The following is a 17702-nucleotide window of genomic DNA, read 5'->3' as shown; positions in this document are numbered from 1 at the left end:
ACCAGGTCAAATAATGTCCATATCTACATGCCTGCCACACAAACACAGAGACCAGGTCAAATAATGTCCATACCTACATGCCTGCCACACAAACAGAGACCAGGTCAAATAATGTCCATACCTACATGCCTGCCACACAAACAGAGACCAGGTCAAATAATGTCCATACCTACAGGTCTGACATACAAACAGAGACCAGGTCAAATAATGTCCATACCTACATGCCTGCCACACAAACAGAGACCAGGTCAAATAATGTCCATATCTACATGCCTGCCACACAAACACAGAGACCAGGTCAAATAATGTCCATACCTACAGGTCTGACATACAAACACAGAGACCAGGTCAAATAATGTCCATACCTACAGGTCTGACATACAAACAGAGACCAGGTCAAATAATGTCCATACCTACAGGTCTGACATAGAAACACAGAGACCAGGTCAAATAATGTCCATACCTACAGGTCTGACATACAAACAGAGACCAGGTCAAATAATGTCCATATCTACAGGTCTGACATACAAACAGAGACCAGGTCAAATAATGTCCATACCTACAGGTCTGACATAGAAACACAGAGACCAGGTCAAATAATGTCCATACCTACAGGTCTGACATACAAACACAGAGACCAGGTCAAATAATGTCCATACCTACATGCCTGCCACACAAACACAGAGACCAGGTCAAATAATGTCCATACCTACAGGTCTGACATACAAACAGAGACCAGGTCAAATAATGTCCATACCTACATGCCTGCCACACAAACACAGAGACCAGGTCAAATAATGTCCATACCTACATGCCTGCCACACAAACAGAGACCAGGTCAAATAATGTCCATACCTACATGCCTGCCACACAAACACAGAGACCAGGTCAAATAATGTCCATACCTACATGCCTGCCACACAAACAGAGACCAGGTCAAATAATGTCCATACCTACATGCCTGCCACACAAACACAGAGACCAGGTCAAATAATGTCCATACCTACAGGTCTGACATACAAACACAGAGACCAGGTCAAATAATGTCCATACCTACAGGTCTGACATACAAACAGAGACCAGGTCAAATAATGTCCATACCTACAGGTCTGACATACAAACACAGAGACCAGGTCAAATAATGTCCATACCTACATGCCTGCCACACAAACACAGAGACCAGGTCAAATAATGTCCATATCTACATGCCTGCCACACAAACACAGAGACCAGGTCAAATAATGTCCATACCTACAGGTCTGACATACAAACAGAGACCAGGTCAAATAATGTCCATACCTACATGCCTGCCACACAAACACAGAGACCAGGTCAAATAATGTCCATACCTACAGGTCTGACATACAAACAGAGACCAGGTCAAATAATGTCCATATCTACAGGTCTGACATACAAACAGAGACCAGGTCAAATAATGTCCATACCTACAGGTCTGACATAGAAACACAGAGACCAGGTCAAATAATGTCCATACCTACAGGTCTGACATACAAACACAGAGACCAGGTCAAATAATGTCCATACCTACATGCCTGCCACACAAACAGAGACCAGGTCAAATAATGTCCATACCTACAGGTCTGACATACAAACAGAGACCAGGTCAAATAATGTCCATACCTACAGGTCTGACATACAAACACAGAGACCAGGTCAAATAATGTCCATACCTACAGGTCTGACATACAAACAGAGACCAGGTCAAATAATGTCCATACCTACAGGTCTGACATACAAACAGAGACCAGGTCAAATAATGTCCATACCTACAGGTCTGACATACAAACACAGAGACCAGGTCAAATAATGTCCATACCTACAGGTCTGACATACAAACACAGAGACCAGGTCAAATAATGTCCATACCTACAGGTCTGACATACAAACAGAGACCAGGTCAAATAATGTCCATACCTACAGGTCTGAAATACAAACAGAGACCAGGTCAAATAATGTCCATACCTACAGGTCTGACATACAAACACAGAGACCAGGTCAAATAATGTCCATACCTACAGGTCTGACATACAAACACAGAGACCAGGTCAAATAATGTCCATATCTACATGCCTGCCACACAAACACAGAGACCAGGTCAAATAATGTCCATACCTACAGGTCTGACATACAAACACAGAGACCAGGTCAAATAATGTCCATACCTACAGGTCTGACATACAAACAGAGACCAGGTCAAATAATGTCCATATCTACAGGTCTGACATACAAACACAGAGACCAGGTCAAATAATGTCCATATCTACACGTCTGCCACAAATACAGAAACAAAGAAAATGAAATGTATACAGCAGCCTAGCTATCATAAGGCACACCGGGACTATCATAGAAAATGACAGGAGTCGGTAGACTACGGATATTCTCAACTGTATCGTCTTGCTCTGCACACTAGATGTCAGTCAGAGTACCAACTGAGCTGAGCTATCTTACTGTTGTTTTTGCTGCTGATGGTCTAGCCAAGCTTGCTTCTCAACCAAAGCAATTCATAAAGTGAAACATCTACCAAAAGCGGAATTATATCTAATCAAAGACAAGATAGCTTATTCAAGGGAGTCCATATAATTTCAATGACTTGGCTAATTTGCATTAGTACTGTATCAGGCGCTGTAACTTGAGACTCTCAACTAAACCAGTATGTGGAACACTTGTATGTAAAACCCTTCGGGAAAGGGGGATATCTAATCAGTTGCACAACCAAATGCATTCAACCGAAATGTGTCTTCTGCATTTAACCAATCCTCTCTGAATCAGAGAGGTGCGGGGGGGGGGGGTGCCTTAATAGACTTCCACGTCATCAGCGCCCGGGGAGTAGTTGTTGTTGGGGGTTAACTGCCTTGCTCAAGGGCCAAACGGCAGATTTTTCCACCTTGCCAGCTTATTGGCCCAAAAGGTTACTGGCCCAAAGCTCTTAACCGTTAGGCTACCTCTATATAAATCCAATCGATTATTACACCTGGTGTATCTCGTGCCAGCCGTTCTCGTCATGGCAAGAGACAGTGGCGTGGGCCCTCAGTAGCAGCTCACAGCAGCTTGGGTCTCCCTCCACCAAGACTGTATGGTAGAGGGGGGTGAGACTCTGGCTGTCCTTGTAGTCTGGAGATGCGCCCAGGTCCAGTAGAGCCTGAGGGGGGCGACAGAGAGTATTAGGGTGAGCAATTTAGGTTTAAGTTGACGTTGCTGATCTTAGGTCAGTTAAACATTTTTTCCACTAATGGTTAAGGTTAGGTTTGGAGAAGCTGATACATCCTAGATCTGTACACAGGAGAAACTTCAGCCCTGAGCTACACTTTATTCAAAGTAACTGTCCAATGTTTCCCGATTTCTATAAAAGATGACCTATAATTAATTACAATATGAGTGAAATAGCTTTGCTTCCAAAAAAATTGTATTCAAGCAAGTTAAATAGCCGATTTTCTGTGTTGGAATGTTGTGGGCGAACCACAACAACAGAATGGTGTGGGCGTATACTGGTCATTAAAAACATTCATGCAGTAGCCCGCTTATTGGCCAGCTCACCCTCGTTAGGATGATGACAGGAGGCAATAGTACAAAAAATAAATAAACAGTCTGTTTGAGATACAAGTGGTGTTTTTTAAGTGTTTTTTCTCCAATTTATACACTGAACAAAAATATAAACGCAACATGCAACAATTTCAAAGAGTTACAGTTCATATAAGGAAATCAGTCAATTGAAATACATTCATTAGGCCCTAATATATGGGTTTCACATGACTGGGAATACAGATATGCAAGATACCTTAAAAAAAAGGTAGGGGCGCGGATAAAAAAAAAAAGTCTGTATCTGGTGTGACCACCATTCACCATCTCCTTCGCATAAAGTTGATCAGGCTGTTGATTGTGGCCTGTGGAATGTTGTCCCACTAGTCTTCAATGGCTGTGCAAAGTTGCTGGATATTGTTCGGGAACTGGAACATGCTGGATTACACGTCGATCCAGAGCATCCCAAACATGCCTCAGGATCTCGTCACTGTATCAAATAGCTAGTTAGCGGTGGTGCGCGCTAGTGGAGTTTCAATCGGTGACGTCACTTGCTCTGAGACCTTGAAGTAGTGGTTCCCCTTGCTCTGCAAGGGCCGCGGCTTTTGTGGAGCGATGGGTAACGATGCTTCGAGGGTGACCGTTGATGTGTGCAGAGCGTCCCTGGTTCGCGCCCAGGTCTGGGCGAGGGGACGGACGTAAAGTCTATACTGTTACACATACATAAAATGCAATTGTGTTCATTGTCTATAGCTTATGCCTGCCCATACCATAACCCCACCGCCACCATGGGGCACTCTGTTCACAACTTCGACATCAGCAAGCCGCTCGCCCACACAATGCCATACACACTATCTGTCATCTGCCCGGTACAGTTGAATCGAGGATTAATCCGTGAAGAGCACACTGGAGAGGCGTGAGGATGAAGATCACGCAGATGAGCTTCCCTGAGACGGTTTCTGTGTAGAAATGATTTGGTTGTGCAAACCCACAGTTTCATCAGTTGCGAGGCCTGTTGGACATACTGCCAAATTCTCTAAAACGACATTGGAGGCGGCTTATGGAATAGAAATCTGGCAAAAGCTTTGGTGGACATTCCTGCAGTCAGCATGCCAATTGCATGCTCCCTGAAAACTTGAGCCATCTGTGACATTGTCTTATGTGAAAAAAACTGCACATTTTAGAGTGGCTTTTTATTTTCCTCAGCACAAGGTGCACCTATGTAATGACCATGCTGTTTAATAAGCCACACCAGATGGATTACCTTGGCAGAAATGCTCACTAACAGGGATGTAAACAAATTAGTGCACACAATTTTGGATTTTTTTATTTCAGCGCACGAAACATGGGACCAACACTTTAAATACTTTTGTTCAGTGTGGTACAGGATTGGTATTTGATGAGTCAACATTATTTTGGTAAGTTTTAACAGAATATTAACTTCTAAACATGAGATTTTCACTGGACAGTTACTGTACAGTCTGCATGTAGAATGCAGACTTTACAGTATCCTCCAAACACCAGCTTCGAGGGCATTATCACTTTTAGACAATGGGTTACCAACATATTCAAATAATGATTGACATATGTTCATTAAATTGTAGATAGGTCGTGTACTTAATAAACTATGGGGTAAATTGAGCATAGGGACAGGTGTCATGTGGCTGTTGGTGATGGTGCTGGTAGGTCAAAGTTTAATACATGGAATGGGGGTGGGGTACTGTATAGCTTAAATGTATGTCTACTGTGGCATACAGCAGGTTAGCCACCAGCGGGAGACTTGTTGCGTCGATGGCTCCCTCTGCTGGACGTGCCAGGTCTCAACGGGCTCTCCAGTCAGGACTAATTCGGGCTGATTGTGGTTGGTGAGTAATTTGTAATTGTTTACATTTTTTTTATTTAACCAGGCAAGTCAGTTAAGAACGAATTCTTAATTACGATGACGGCCTACCCCAGCCAATTGTGTGCAGCCCTATGGGACTCCCAATAACGGCCGAATGTGGTGCAGCCTGGATTCAAACCAGGGACTGCAGTGATACCTCTTGCATTGAGATGCAGTGCCTGAGACCGCTGCGCCACTCGAGAGCCCAGTAATCAAGGGGCTGATTGCTCACTAGCTGAACGAGTCCCATAAAGCTGCCAGAAGGGCAGCACACAAGTTTGGGGACTAGGGGGAAGAGAGGTAACTCCTGTATAATCGTGCTCAGTACCAGAGATAACGAAGGGAGCTCGGTTTTATTCCCCACAGGATACCGCAAGACTCCGGAGCCCAGAAGACGATATCCCGGAGTAGGTCTCCTATTCTTTTCTCTTTGTTTGTTATTTAATAAACACCCTTGAAACCGAGCTAATACGATTGTGTCTGTGTCTGATCTGTTAAACGTCTTGACCAAACCCCCTGGTCTGCCACAATTGGTGGAGAATGTGGGCATTCTGATAACATGGTCAGATCTGGGTTGACGTTTACGCGGCATAAGCTTGGACATGTTGATAGTTCAGCTCGTCCCGGGCCCGACAGACGGTTCAGGAACGAATGCTGGAGGAAAAGCGGCAACAAAATGTTTGCCTCGTTGAAGAAAACAGGAAGCTACAAGGAGGAACGCATCCAGACCAGTTTTTAAACAAGCTAACGGAGGATGATGACATTGAAAACATACCTCTGCATGTTTGAACGGACAGCGCTACGGAAAGGATGGCCAAGGCCGAAGTGGGTAAGTCTGCTGGCCCCGTACCTGTCCGGGAATTCCCAAAAGGCATATTTGGACCTTAACAACGAACAGGCAGCTAACTATGACATACTCAGACAGGCCCATTGGGCCCAACTGGTCCACGACTGGAGGTACGTGGCCGATGCCTCTCCCCGAGCCCAGATCAGCCACCTAGTGCGAATCACCTGGACGTGCTTCCAAACCGACATATCCACCCTCTCCATCATAGACAAAGTGGTCATGGATCGCTTCTTACCTACCCCACAACATGAAGAGGGCAGCGAATCTATGCACGCCCCAGACCTTGAAGGGCCTCCCGGGAGCAGTGGAGATGCATCAGAACACAGTGGCCCTCCTGACGGGGAGCCGGGCCAAGTCGGAGACCCGTCCGAGTGGATGGAAGGACACCCACACCGCAGGGTGTCCTTTCATGGAATTGTCCAACTCAAGAGGATTCAATGCCATCAGCAAGCCCCGTAGGTGAGGTGGGCCACGCAGTGAACTATGTCAACTCCTGTTACGCTCATAGCCACGACCCTGCTGGCCTAGAGGACCGAACGTGGTAGGGAGATGTCCGTCTCATGTATCCACGGTGACACAAAGCGGTATCCAACCGTACAGGCCAATATCGTGACGCCACAAGGGGGCTGCCAGATGATGGTGGGTGCCGTACCGGAGCTGCCGGTACCACTCCTCATGGGACGAGATTGTCCACTGTTCAGGGCACTGGCAGGACCCCCCCCCCCCCCCCCCCCAGTGAACAACTGGAGGAGGAGCCCATTCCCCTCATCGATTTCGAGGGACCAGCCGGGACACCCACTGTGGGCCAACTGAGGGAACAGTTTGGGACTGCCCAGTGGGAGGATTCGAACTTGAAAGCCGCTACTTGAAAGCTACTTCCGGGGGTGAGTGACTGGCGATACCCCCATTTCCAAATCAAGAATAACCTTGTGCATCAGGTGTCTTGCAGACAGGGGGAACTTAGAGAGGTACTGTTGCTGCCCCAACTGTACGCAGGAATTGTTCACCTGTTGGAGGCGCACCTGGGAATGGATAAGACCCGGGAACGGATCACCGCCCAGTTCCACTGGCCCGGGATGAGGAGGCTGTGGAAGACTATTGTCACAGCTGCCCGGAGTGTAAAATCACTCCCCCAAAAGCACACTGCCCCAGAAAAACTGTCTAGGCCAGTTCGTCTTGTTTGTCAATGTTACTAGTGTTTGTCCTGTCAGCTCCTGTCTTTTCCCAGCCTCTCTATTTCTCGTCCTACTGGTTTTTGACTCTTGCTTGTCGTGACCCTGTACCCACCCGCCTGACCCTGAGCCTGCCTGCCATCCTGTACCTTTGCTTCTACTCTGGATTATCAACCCCTATCTGCCTTGACCTGTCGTTTGCCTGCCCCTGTGGTTACAATAAACATTGTTAATTCACACACTTGGGTCTTACCTTGATTCCTGATACATAACTGTGCACTCTCCTCAAACAATAGCATGGTATTCTTTCACTGTAATAGCTACTATACATTGGACAGTGCAGTTAAATGAACAAGAATTTAAGCTTTCTGCCCATATCAGATATGTCTATGTCCTGTGAAATTCTCTTGTTACTTAAAACATCATACTAATCACATTAGCGCACGTTAGCTCAACCGTCCTGTAGAGCAGTGGTTTCCAAACTTTTTATAGTCCCGTACCCCTTCAAACAATCAACCTCCAGCTGCATACCTCCTCTAGCACCAGGGTCAGCGCACTCTCAAATGTTGTTTTTTGCCATCATTGTAAGCCTGCCACACACTCTACGATACATTTATTAAACATAAGAATAAGTGTGAGTTTTTGTCACATACAGGCTCATGGGAAGTGACAAAGAGCTCTTATAGGACCAGGGCACAAATAAAAAATATAATAATAGTCATAATGTTGCTCTTTATTTAACCATCTTACCTATAAAACCGTATTGTTCATCGAAAATTGTGAATAACTCACCACAGGTTAATGAGAAAGGTGTGCTTGAAAGGATGCACATAACTCTGTTGGGTTGTATTGGTCAGTCTCAGTCTTCAATCATTTCCCACGCATAGTCTGTATTTAGTTTTCATGCTAGCGAGGGCTGAGAATCCACTCTCACATTCAGTAGTCTGAAGTCAGAAGTTTACATACTCTTAGTCATTAAAACTCGTTTTTAAACCACTCCACAAATGTCTTGTTTAACAAACTATAGTTTTGGCAAGTCGGTTAGAACATCTACTTTGTGCATGACACAAGTCATTTTCCCAACAATTATTTACAGACTGTTTATTTCACTTATAATTCACTGTGTCACAATTCCAGTGGTTCAGAAGTTTATACACACTAAGTTGACTGTGCCTTTGAACAGCTTGGAAAATTCTAGAAAATGATGTCATGGCTTTAGAAGCTTCTGATAGGCTTTTTACACCTCTTGAAGGTGTATCTGTAGATGTATTTCAAGGCCTACCTTCAAACTCAGTGCCTCTTTGCTTGACATCATGGGAAATTTGAAAAAAATAAGCCAAGACCTCAGAAAAAAATTGTTGACCTCCACAACTCTGGTTCATCCTTGGGAGCAATGTTCAAACGCCTGAAGGTACCACGTTCATCTGTATAAACAATAGTATGCAAGTATAAACACCATGGGACCATGCAGCCGTCATACCGCTCAGGAAGGAGACGCGTTCTGTTTCCTAGAGATGAACGTACTTTGGTGCGAAAAGTGCAAATCAATCCCTGAACAACAGCAAAGGACCTTGTGAAGATGCTGGAGGAAACAGGTACAAAAGTATCTATATCCACAGTAAAACGAGTCCTATATCGACATAACCTGAAAGGCTACTCAGCAAGGAAGAAAACACTGCTCCAAAACCGCCATAAAAAAAAGCCAGACGACGGTTTGCAACTGCACATGGGGACAAAGAGCGTTGGACAAATGTTCTCTGGGATGATGGAACAAAAATAGAACTGTTTGGCCATAATGACCATCGTCATGTTTGGAAAAAAAGGGGGAAGCCTGCAAGCCGAAGAACACCATCCCAACCGTGAAGCACGGAGATGGCAGCATCATGTTGTGGGGGTGCTTTGCTGCAGTAGGGACTGGTGCACTTCACAAACTAGATGGCATCATGAGGGAGGGAAATTATGTGGATAAATTGAAGCAACATCTCAAGACATCAGTCAGGAAGTTAAAGCTTGGTCGCAAATGGGTCTTTCAAATGGACAATGACCCCAAGCATACTTCCAAAGTTGTGGCAAAATGGCTTAAAGACAACAAAGTCAAGGTGTTGGAGTGGCCATCACAAATTCCTGTGTGCATAACTGAAAAAGCGTGTGCGAGCAAGGAGGCCTGCAAACCTGACTCAGTTACACCAGCTCTGTCAGGAGGAATGGGCCAAACTTCACCCAACTTATTGTGGGAAGCTTGTGGAAGGCTACCCGAAACGTTTGACCCAAGTTAAACATTTTAAAGGCAATTCATTGATTGTATGTAAACTTCTGACCCACTGGAAATATGATAAAATAAATAAAAGCTGAAATAAATAATTCTCTCTACTATTATTCTGACATTTCACATTCTTAAAAAATAATGTGGTGATCCTAACTGACCTAAAACAGCGAATTTTACTAGGATTAAACATCAGGAATTGTGGAAAAACTGAGTTTAAATGTATTTGGCTAAGTTGTATGTAAACTCCCGACTTCAACTGTAGGTACGTGGTTGCAAAGGGCATCAGTGTCTTAACAGCGCGATTTGCCAAAGCAGGATACTCTGAGCACAGCCCAATGGCTTCTGATTAAATAAATTTTTCACAGAACCAGTTGTTGCAATTTCGATGAGGCTCTCTTGTTCAGATATCGGTAAGTGGACTGGAGGCAGGGCATGACAGGGATAACAAATCCAGTTGTTGTGTCATCCGTTTCTGGAAAGTACCTGCGTAATTGCGCACCCAACTCACTCAGGTGCTTCGTTATATCACATTTGACATTGTCCGTAAGCTTCTTCGGGATCGATTAGCATGAGGTTGTAAGTGACAAGAAAATTTCCCAGGACATAGACATAAAGTATCTGGGTGTGAACAATGCTGAATAGGTGTAGACAAAGAAGAGCTCTCTAGTAGGTACCAAAACATGCAAAGACCATTATCTCAAAAGTGATGTTACAAGTTTATCCACTTTCAAAGCAGAATTGCACCACCTATCACACTTTCACAAAAAACATGAAGACATGCTTGTCCTATGTTGCTCTGTCTGCATGCTATGTCTTGCTTGTCCTATGTTGCTCTGTCTGCATGCTATGTCTTGCTTGTCCTATGTTGCTCTGTCTGCATGCTATGTCTTGCTTGTCCTATGTTTCTCTGTCTGCATGCTATGTCTTGCTTGTCCTATGTTGCTCTGCGTGTGCTCACTGCTCATTGATTGTCTGTATTGTAATTAATTTTAAAAACCTGCCCAGGGACTGCAGTTGAAAATTACCCAGTTGGCTAAAACCGTCACTTTTACTAAAACGTTGATTAATGTGCACTGTCCCTGTAAAAATAAAAATAAACTCAAACTCAATTACTTTCCCATTGTTCCTCAACTGCAGTGTTGGGGGTGAGTCTTTACTCTTATCCAATGTAAAAAAAAAAACACACACCATTTCAAATTTTGCTACATACGACCGACCAAATCCAGGTGGTCGTTCAGATGTGTTATGCGTAGGACATTGTCAATTATGATTCCTATATGTGGGGTGTTGGTTAAGGGCTTGTCAGTAAGTATTTCACGGTAAGGTCTACACTTGTTGTATTCGGCACATGTGACAAAGTTGGATTTGATTTGTTATGGGATAGATTGTTTCGAAAAATCTAAAAGGTATCAGCCGATAACAATTTTCTCTCTTTCCCATATCCTTGGTCCTAACCCTTCTACGTTTGCAGATCTGAAGGGTCTGGAGAAAAGCAGTAGTGGCGGATGTTCCACTATGTTGCTTCAACCATACAGATCTGCACACATCAAAGGGTAAGGCCAAGGGGAAGGGGTAGAGAGGGGAATCGTGGCCGACTTTATATAAGCTGTAAAAGGCATAGAGATGCTGGATAACCTTCAGCGTGGCCTGATTCTTGGCCCTGACCGCATGGTGGAGAGCGGTCATCCCATCTTGTGATCTGAAGTCCAGATGTGCTCCACCTTGTTTCAATACAACGATGACCTGCTCCACATTGTAAAGGTGGGCTGCGAAGGTCAGTGGAGTTTCTACAAAACAAACACACAACATGGTGCTGTTCAGTGTTACGGATATTACTTAAAAGAAGAAACCCTGAGTTTATTGTATGAACATCATCAAAGCAAATGCGATGGGTAGGTTTCCTGGAATAGGAATATCACAATATTGAGTAAGAGCCTAGGTGTGTGTGTGTGTGTGTGTGTGTGTGTGTGTGTGTGTGTGTGTGTGTGTGTGTGTGTGTGTGTGTGTGTGTGTGTGTGTGTGTGTGTGTGTGTGTGTGTGTGTGTGTGTGTGTGTGTGTGGCGTACCACCAGTATCAGGGTCTTGATAGTTGGGGTCGAGGCCTTTCTCCAGCATCTTTACCACTTTATCCAGCTGGAGATGCTGAATGTGGTCCATGAATTTCCTATAGTTTGCCTAGGAGTAGGAGGGGGCAGAGAAAGACAGAGAGAGAGAGCAGGGGGGGTGTGGGGGGGGGGTGATACAGGGACAGGGAGGTTGGTACAGTAGGGAGGTCAGATGATGGTTACACAGGTCTCTGCACTGCTGTTCTTCTCATGGTGCTTTCCCGGGGACCAGGGACACATGTGCTGCTTTCCAGGCCAGTTATAAATAGCTAAGAGAGCAGGTCCCAGAGCTGAGCTGAGCTGAACAGTGCCAGGCAGAGGGAGAGAGGCTCGCCTGCAGCCTTCAGGCAGGACAGAGACACTACAGGGAGACTGACACTGACCAGAGCACTCTAACGCAGCCACAGTACACACACTTTGAACAACTCCAACACACACACACACACCAGACACGCACGCGCGCACGAACACACATAAAGGAAGAGTGGACTTGAAAGAACAGGGGAAACAGCAGGGATGGAATTTGATGGGTGAATTATTTAGTGTGGCATTCCTTTTTGACCGAGAAGGACAGGGATAGAATTTCTCCTGGACTCAAGTCGTTTTCTGTCTTAATCCAATAATCCATCCTGTTCTATGTGTTAAAACACATACCTGCTGAATATTGAGCCCATTGAAATGATGCACTTCAATAATTCACACTTTATATTCAGCTTGTAGCCGAATAGTGTATTGATTTGATCAGTATTACAGAGAAAGGCCCTGAGATGTTCTTTCACTCATAATACAATGAAAGTCTCAGAGACAAGCTCCGTTAATAATATCATTTTTTCACACGACTGTAATGACCTGAGTCGTACTCTACTGCGGCTAATATTGTCTTTTCACATTGCTCTTTTCAGCACGGTTCCATCATTGACGGATATATAGTGTGAAAAGGGTCCAAGATATAGCTTTCACCTGATCCAATACAATAAATTACATCAGCAATAGATATTCAAGGCACTTGAAAGAAGAAGTGAAAAAGGAATATGAAGCCTAATTTATTTTTCTCACCTGCGTGTGGATTTTGGCAATCTGCTTTTCGTTTACATTGGGCTGCTGGTAGACCCTGCTCTTGTAACGGAACTGTAAATAGGAGAAGAGAAAAATGGTATAACGCTTTACTTAAAGCCAAACGGTATAATACACTATGATGTTGTTATAATGCATTGTTAATACTAATCATGAGCATCAACACCCTATAACGCCTCTTATAATCAACTCGTAATGATCCCGACTAACAAAACAGATATAATCATACCCTGCGGCGCTGGTATTGGTGATCGATATATTCAATACTAAGTAAGGTGTACAACTACCAGTAGAAGAAGCAGGCAGTAACTAAGACTTCAGTACTAGCGATACCAGGGGACCACTGACTGGAACAAAGCAGAGAGAGGGAGCCAAGAGGATTTTTTTGTATCTATGGAAACTTTCACATTGTGTTGTTGGTAGACCTTGCTGTTCTAACAAAACTGTAGAAAGGAGATTCAAAAAAAGATTACTTCCCAATCATACCCAGGGCCCATATTCACAAAATCATCTCAGCGTACTGTCGGAGTACTGATCTAGGATCAGGCCCCCCCCCCCCCTGTCCATGTCATTGTTCTACAAAGACTCAGTTATGATCTTAAAGGCAAAACTGATCACCACTTCTCTGAGACACGTTATGAATACTGCCCCAGAATGGGTGATCCGTATGTCTAATACTAAGTAACTAAGGTGTAGTATACTAGAGAATATCACCCAGGCAGGCAGTAATTAAGTACTAGTGATACCAGGGGACCACTGATTGAGGCTATATAGAACAAAGAACAGAGAGAGGGAGCCAAGAATGGAGTTTCCCGCTATGCCGCCTCATCACAAATCCAGCTGAGCTGTTTGGGAAAACAAGACTTATTATAGTGATGCAGTCCCTCGATCATTCATTAAGTGGCTGAATTTTCTACAGATTAGATTCTTTGATAATGATCAACCCGGAGAAGTGCTTATACAGCACCCCTGGTTGGGGTTCGAGCAGCGTGTCCAGTGCTGTGTTACTGGACCGCCGGGATGGAGCAGTGCTGGATGGAGGAAGTAGGGCACACACACACACAATCCATAACAACATTGTGCTCGCCTAATAAAGGTCTGTTGTCGAGCAATCAGTGACTTACGTTTGCCAATACAGGAGGACTGGACTTGAGGGATGGAGCTGTACTGGATTATTTAAGTAGGGCCTGCAATGCACACACGATTGCTCTACCACATACTTTATAGTGTAATGTTTTGAGCCAGGAGCGCATCTATTTGAAAAGACGAAGATCCACTCTTTGATCAAAACGTAATAGCCTGATGAAGGTACTGCATGTGGTGAGGCAATCAGTGATGGATGTGCGTTTTAATAATACAGACTAACGGTGCAATACTTTTTTCTGTACAACCAGAGTTGGGATCCCTTTGCTGCCGGTGGGTGAGTTAGTCTGAGGGTTAGAGTTAGGACTCGGGCTAGGGTTAGGGCTGGACCTGAGGGATGGATCAAAGCAGTACTTTTACTGTACCTCCAGAGTTGGAACCCCCTTGATGCTGGCGGGAGTAGGGTAGTCTTTGAGGGGGCGCTCTTCGTCCAGGAAGCCAGACTTGCGGCCCTCCACGGCGGGCTGAAACAGGCCATAGTTCAGCACGTCCCTCAACGTCTGGGTCAGTGTACACAGGATCTGCTGTTTAGCAACCCATACGGTGGCCTCGGGTTTAAACCTCATACATGTCTGCTCCAAAACAAAGACAACATATGCAAAGATCATGCTAACATACCAAACCTGGAGTTTAAACATACATTTCTGCTCCAAAACATTAGAGGACAGGTGGCGTTGGGTTTAAAAAGCATGCATTTCTGCTTCTAACACACACATGCAGATGTTCCATTCTGGCAGCAGGTGGTAACAGATGGACCTGGACAAACAATAGCACACGTCTCCCTGCCAGTGAGACAATGGCTGTGAATATAGTATTTTATTTACAGTAGAATAGACTAGGAAGTCCTGTATAGAACAGTATGGAAATGTCTACGAATGATATTCTGTTTCAGTAATTAGCTAGCCTCTTCCCAAAAGAAGCTGGACAAAAAAATGATCATTCCATATTCATGAAGTCATTTGGCAGAGGTGCACACTACACAGTATTGGTGGAAGGAAACAATAACTGGAATTAGCTCAATCAATTAGTAAGGATTATAGCAATGGATTATGCTGTTATCGAGAAAATCCTAGTGGGTTTATATGAGAGTGCATGTTCATTTCTGATAAGGAATTTGAAAAACAACAGCACTTCTTCTCAGCAAGAAAAGATGTGTTTTGTGGCTGAATAACCAAGCTACTGATTTTCAATTGTTTTCTTTCTCCCTCTTACATACAGAGCCTTCAGAAAGTATGCATATGCCTCGACTTATTCCACATGTTGTTGTGTTACAGCCTGAATTCAAAATGGATTAAATGATACATTTTTACACCCATCTACACCCAATGCCCCATAACGACAACGTAAAAACGTGTTTTTAGAGGAATGTCGTAATGTATTGAAAAGGAAACATAGAAATATCTCATGTATGTAAGTATTCACACCCCTGAGTCAATCCTTTGTAGAAGAACCTTTAGCAGCGATTACAGCTGTGTGTCTTTCTGGGTAAGTCTCTAAGAGCTTTCCACACCCGGATTATGCAACATTTGCCCATGATCCTTTTCAGATTTCTTCAAGCTCTGTCAAGTTGATTGTTGATCATTACTAGACAACTATTTTCATGTCTTGCCATAGATATTCAAGTAGATTTAAGTCAAAGCTGTAACTCAGCCATTTAGGAACATTCACTGTCTTCTTGGTAAGAAACTCCAGTGTAGATTTGGCCTTGTGTTTTACGTTATTGTTCTGCTGAAAGGTAAATTCATCTACCAGTGCCTAATGGAAAGCAGACGGTACCAGGTTTTTCCTCTCGAATTTTGCCTGTCCGGAGCTCAATTCCGTTTCCTTTTTATCCTGAAAAACTCCCCAGTTCTTAACGATTACAAGCATTCCCATAACATGGATACACTAGCCAAAGCGTAATTAATAACTTCACCATGCTCAAAGGGATATTCAATGTCTGCTTTTTATTTTATTTTTACCCATCTACCAATAGGTGCCCTTCTTTGAGAGGCATTGGAAAACCTCCCTGGTCTTTGTGGTTGATTCTGTGTTTGAAATTCACTGCTCGACTGAGGGACCTTAAAGATAACTGTATATGTGCGGTACAGAGATGAGGTAGTCATTCAAAAACCATGTTATATAATATTATTGCACACAGAGTGTGTCCATGTCATGCATTGGGTGACTTGCTATGCACATTTTTACTCCTGAACCTATTTAGGCTTGACACAACAAAGGGGGTGAATACGTATTAACTCAATACATCTCAGCTTTTCAGTTTTTATTAATTTGTAAACATAAAAAAATTAATAAATAAAAACATAATTCCACTCTGACACTATGGAGTATTGTGTGTAGGACAGTGGAAAAAAAACTCAATTTCATCCATAATAAATTCAGTCTGTAACACAACTAAATGTAGAAAAAGTCAAGGGGTGTGAATACTTTCTGAAGGCACTGTATCTATCTAATTGCTTGGCTGAGAACAGTCTGACTTTCAGTTTATACATTATACAGTACATAGCAATTGTAGCTCGCTCTTTCACGTTGACTGTTTGCAGCTAGGTTGGCGTAAATATCCCACGATTGCTATGACCTCGTTTTTTTAACAGCTTTGTGCTTTACTTACAATTTTACTAGCCTATGGTTTAGTCTTTCATATAAGCAAAACGCAGTAACAAACTGCAGAAACAACTACCGGTATGTCGTAATTCCAACCAGCATGAAGCATCCCAATTATTTTTCTACTCTCATTAGCACTGATTTCGCAGATAGCTGCTGTTTTTTTGAAGATGTTTTACTTGTAATGATTGTGATGTGGTCGTTGTTCCACACCCGGCCATGATTACAGACACATGTGTGTGTCCTTCCAAGCGATATAAACTAATGACCTGCAGTGTTTGTCATTATACTCTGATGAAGACAGCTTGTCTGTCGAAATGTTGGTTATTAAATTATTGCTTTTGAGCTCATAGTGTGAGGCTCTCCTTTTCTTTTTCAAGTTTCTGCATCGTTTTAACTATTTTAGTCGAATGCACTGATTGTATGTCACTCTGGAAAAGGCTGTCTACTAAATGACTAATATGAAAAATATATATATATACAATGTCCCTGTCCCTACTCATGGATTGCTGTCGGTCAGGTATGACAACACAAATGGAAAGTGAAACGTGCTTATGTTTTGACTTCGAACTGGATTTAGATAGCATATTCCTGCAGTATGATGAGAAAAACAGTTTAATGAGACAGAAGTGTATACTCACAGACTGCTGCAGGTCAGGGATGACCACACAGAAGACCAGTGACTCCCTGCGGGTGGCCTTATCCTTCTCTGCTCTCCTGTCGGTCCTTCTGCTGGCCCTTTCCCCTCCAGGTCCTCCATGGCCAGCCTCCTCCTTGGAGCTGTCTGTCTCAAAACCTCCAGACCCGTCAGAGACACTCTGGGCCATTTCTTCCTCACTGGACGTAGGACTCCGAGGCATGATAGTCTACTGGAGAGACAGTGCTACACAGTGTACATTATACAGTATATACTACAAACACACATACAGTTGAAGTCGGATCAGTCTTTCACAATTCCTGACATTTAATCACAGTAAAGAATTCCCTGTCTTAGTCAGTTAGGATCAACACTTTATTTTAAGAATGTGAAACGACAGAATAATAGTAGAGAGAATGATTTAATTGTCCCGAG

The 17702-nt window shown here is 43.7% G+C and overlaps 1 protein-coding gene across 1 annotated transcript in view; it reads right to left on the bottom strand.

The window, feature by feature from the left end:
- The window catches only part of shank2b (SH3 and multiple ankyrin repeat domains 2b), a 126149-nt gene extending 108655 nt beyond the window's left edge, over nt 1-17494 (bottom strand). The window contains exons 1-6 of the mRNA XM_031823147.1: nt 17272-17494; nt 14392-14598; nt 12866-12937; nt 11771-11879; nt 11340-11491; nt 2993-3160 (exon numbers count right to left, since the gene is read on the bottom strand). Of these exons, the coding sequence (XP_031679007.1) occupies nt 2993-3160; nt 11340-11491; nt 11771-11879; nt 12866-12937; nt 14392-14598; nt 17272-17490 (927 nt within the window). The 5' untranslated portion in view covers nt 17491-17494. The remainder of the gene's footprint in view (nt 1-2992; nt 3161-11339; nt 11492-11770; nt 11880-12865; nt 12938-14391; nt 14599-17271) is intronic.
- Nucleotides 17495-17702: the final 208 nt, after the last annotated feature.

Source organism: Oncorhynchus kisutch, linkage group LG4, assembly GCF_002021735.2.
Source record: "Oncorhynchus kisutch isolate 150728-3 linkage group LG4, Okis_V2, whole genome shotgun sequence".
Taxonomy (NCBI): Eukaryota; Metazoa; Chordata; class Actinopteri; order Salmoniformes; family Salmonidae; genus Oncorhynchus; species Oncorhynchus kisutch.
This window is presented reverse-complemented; position numbering and strand designations above follow the sequence as displayed.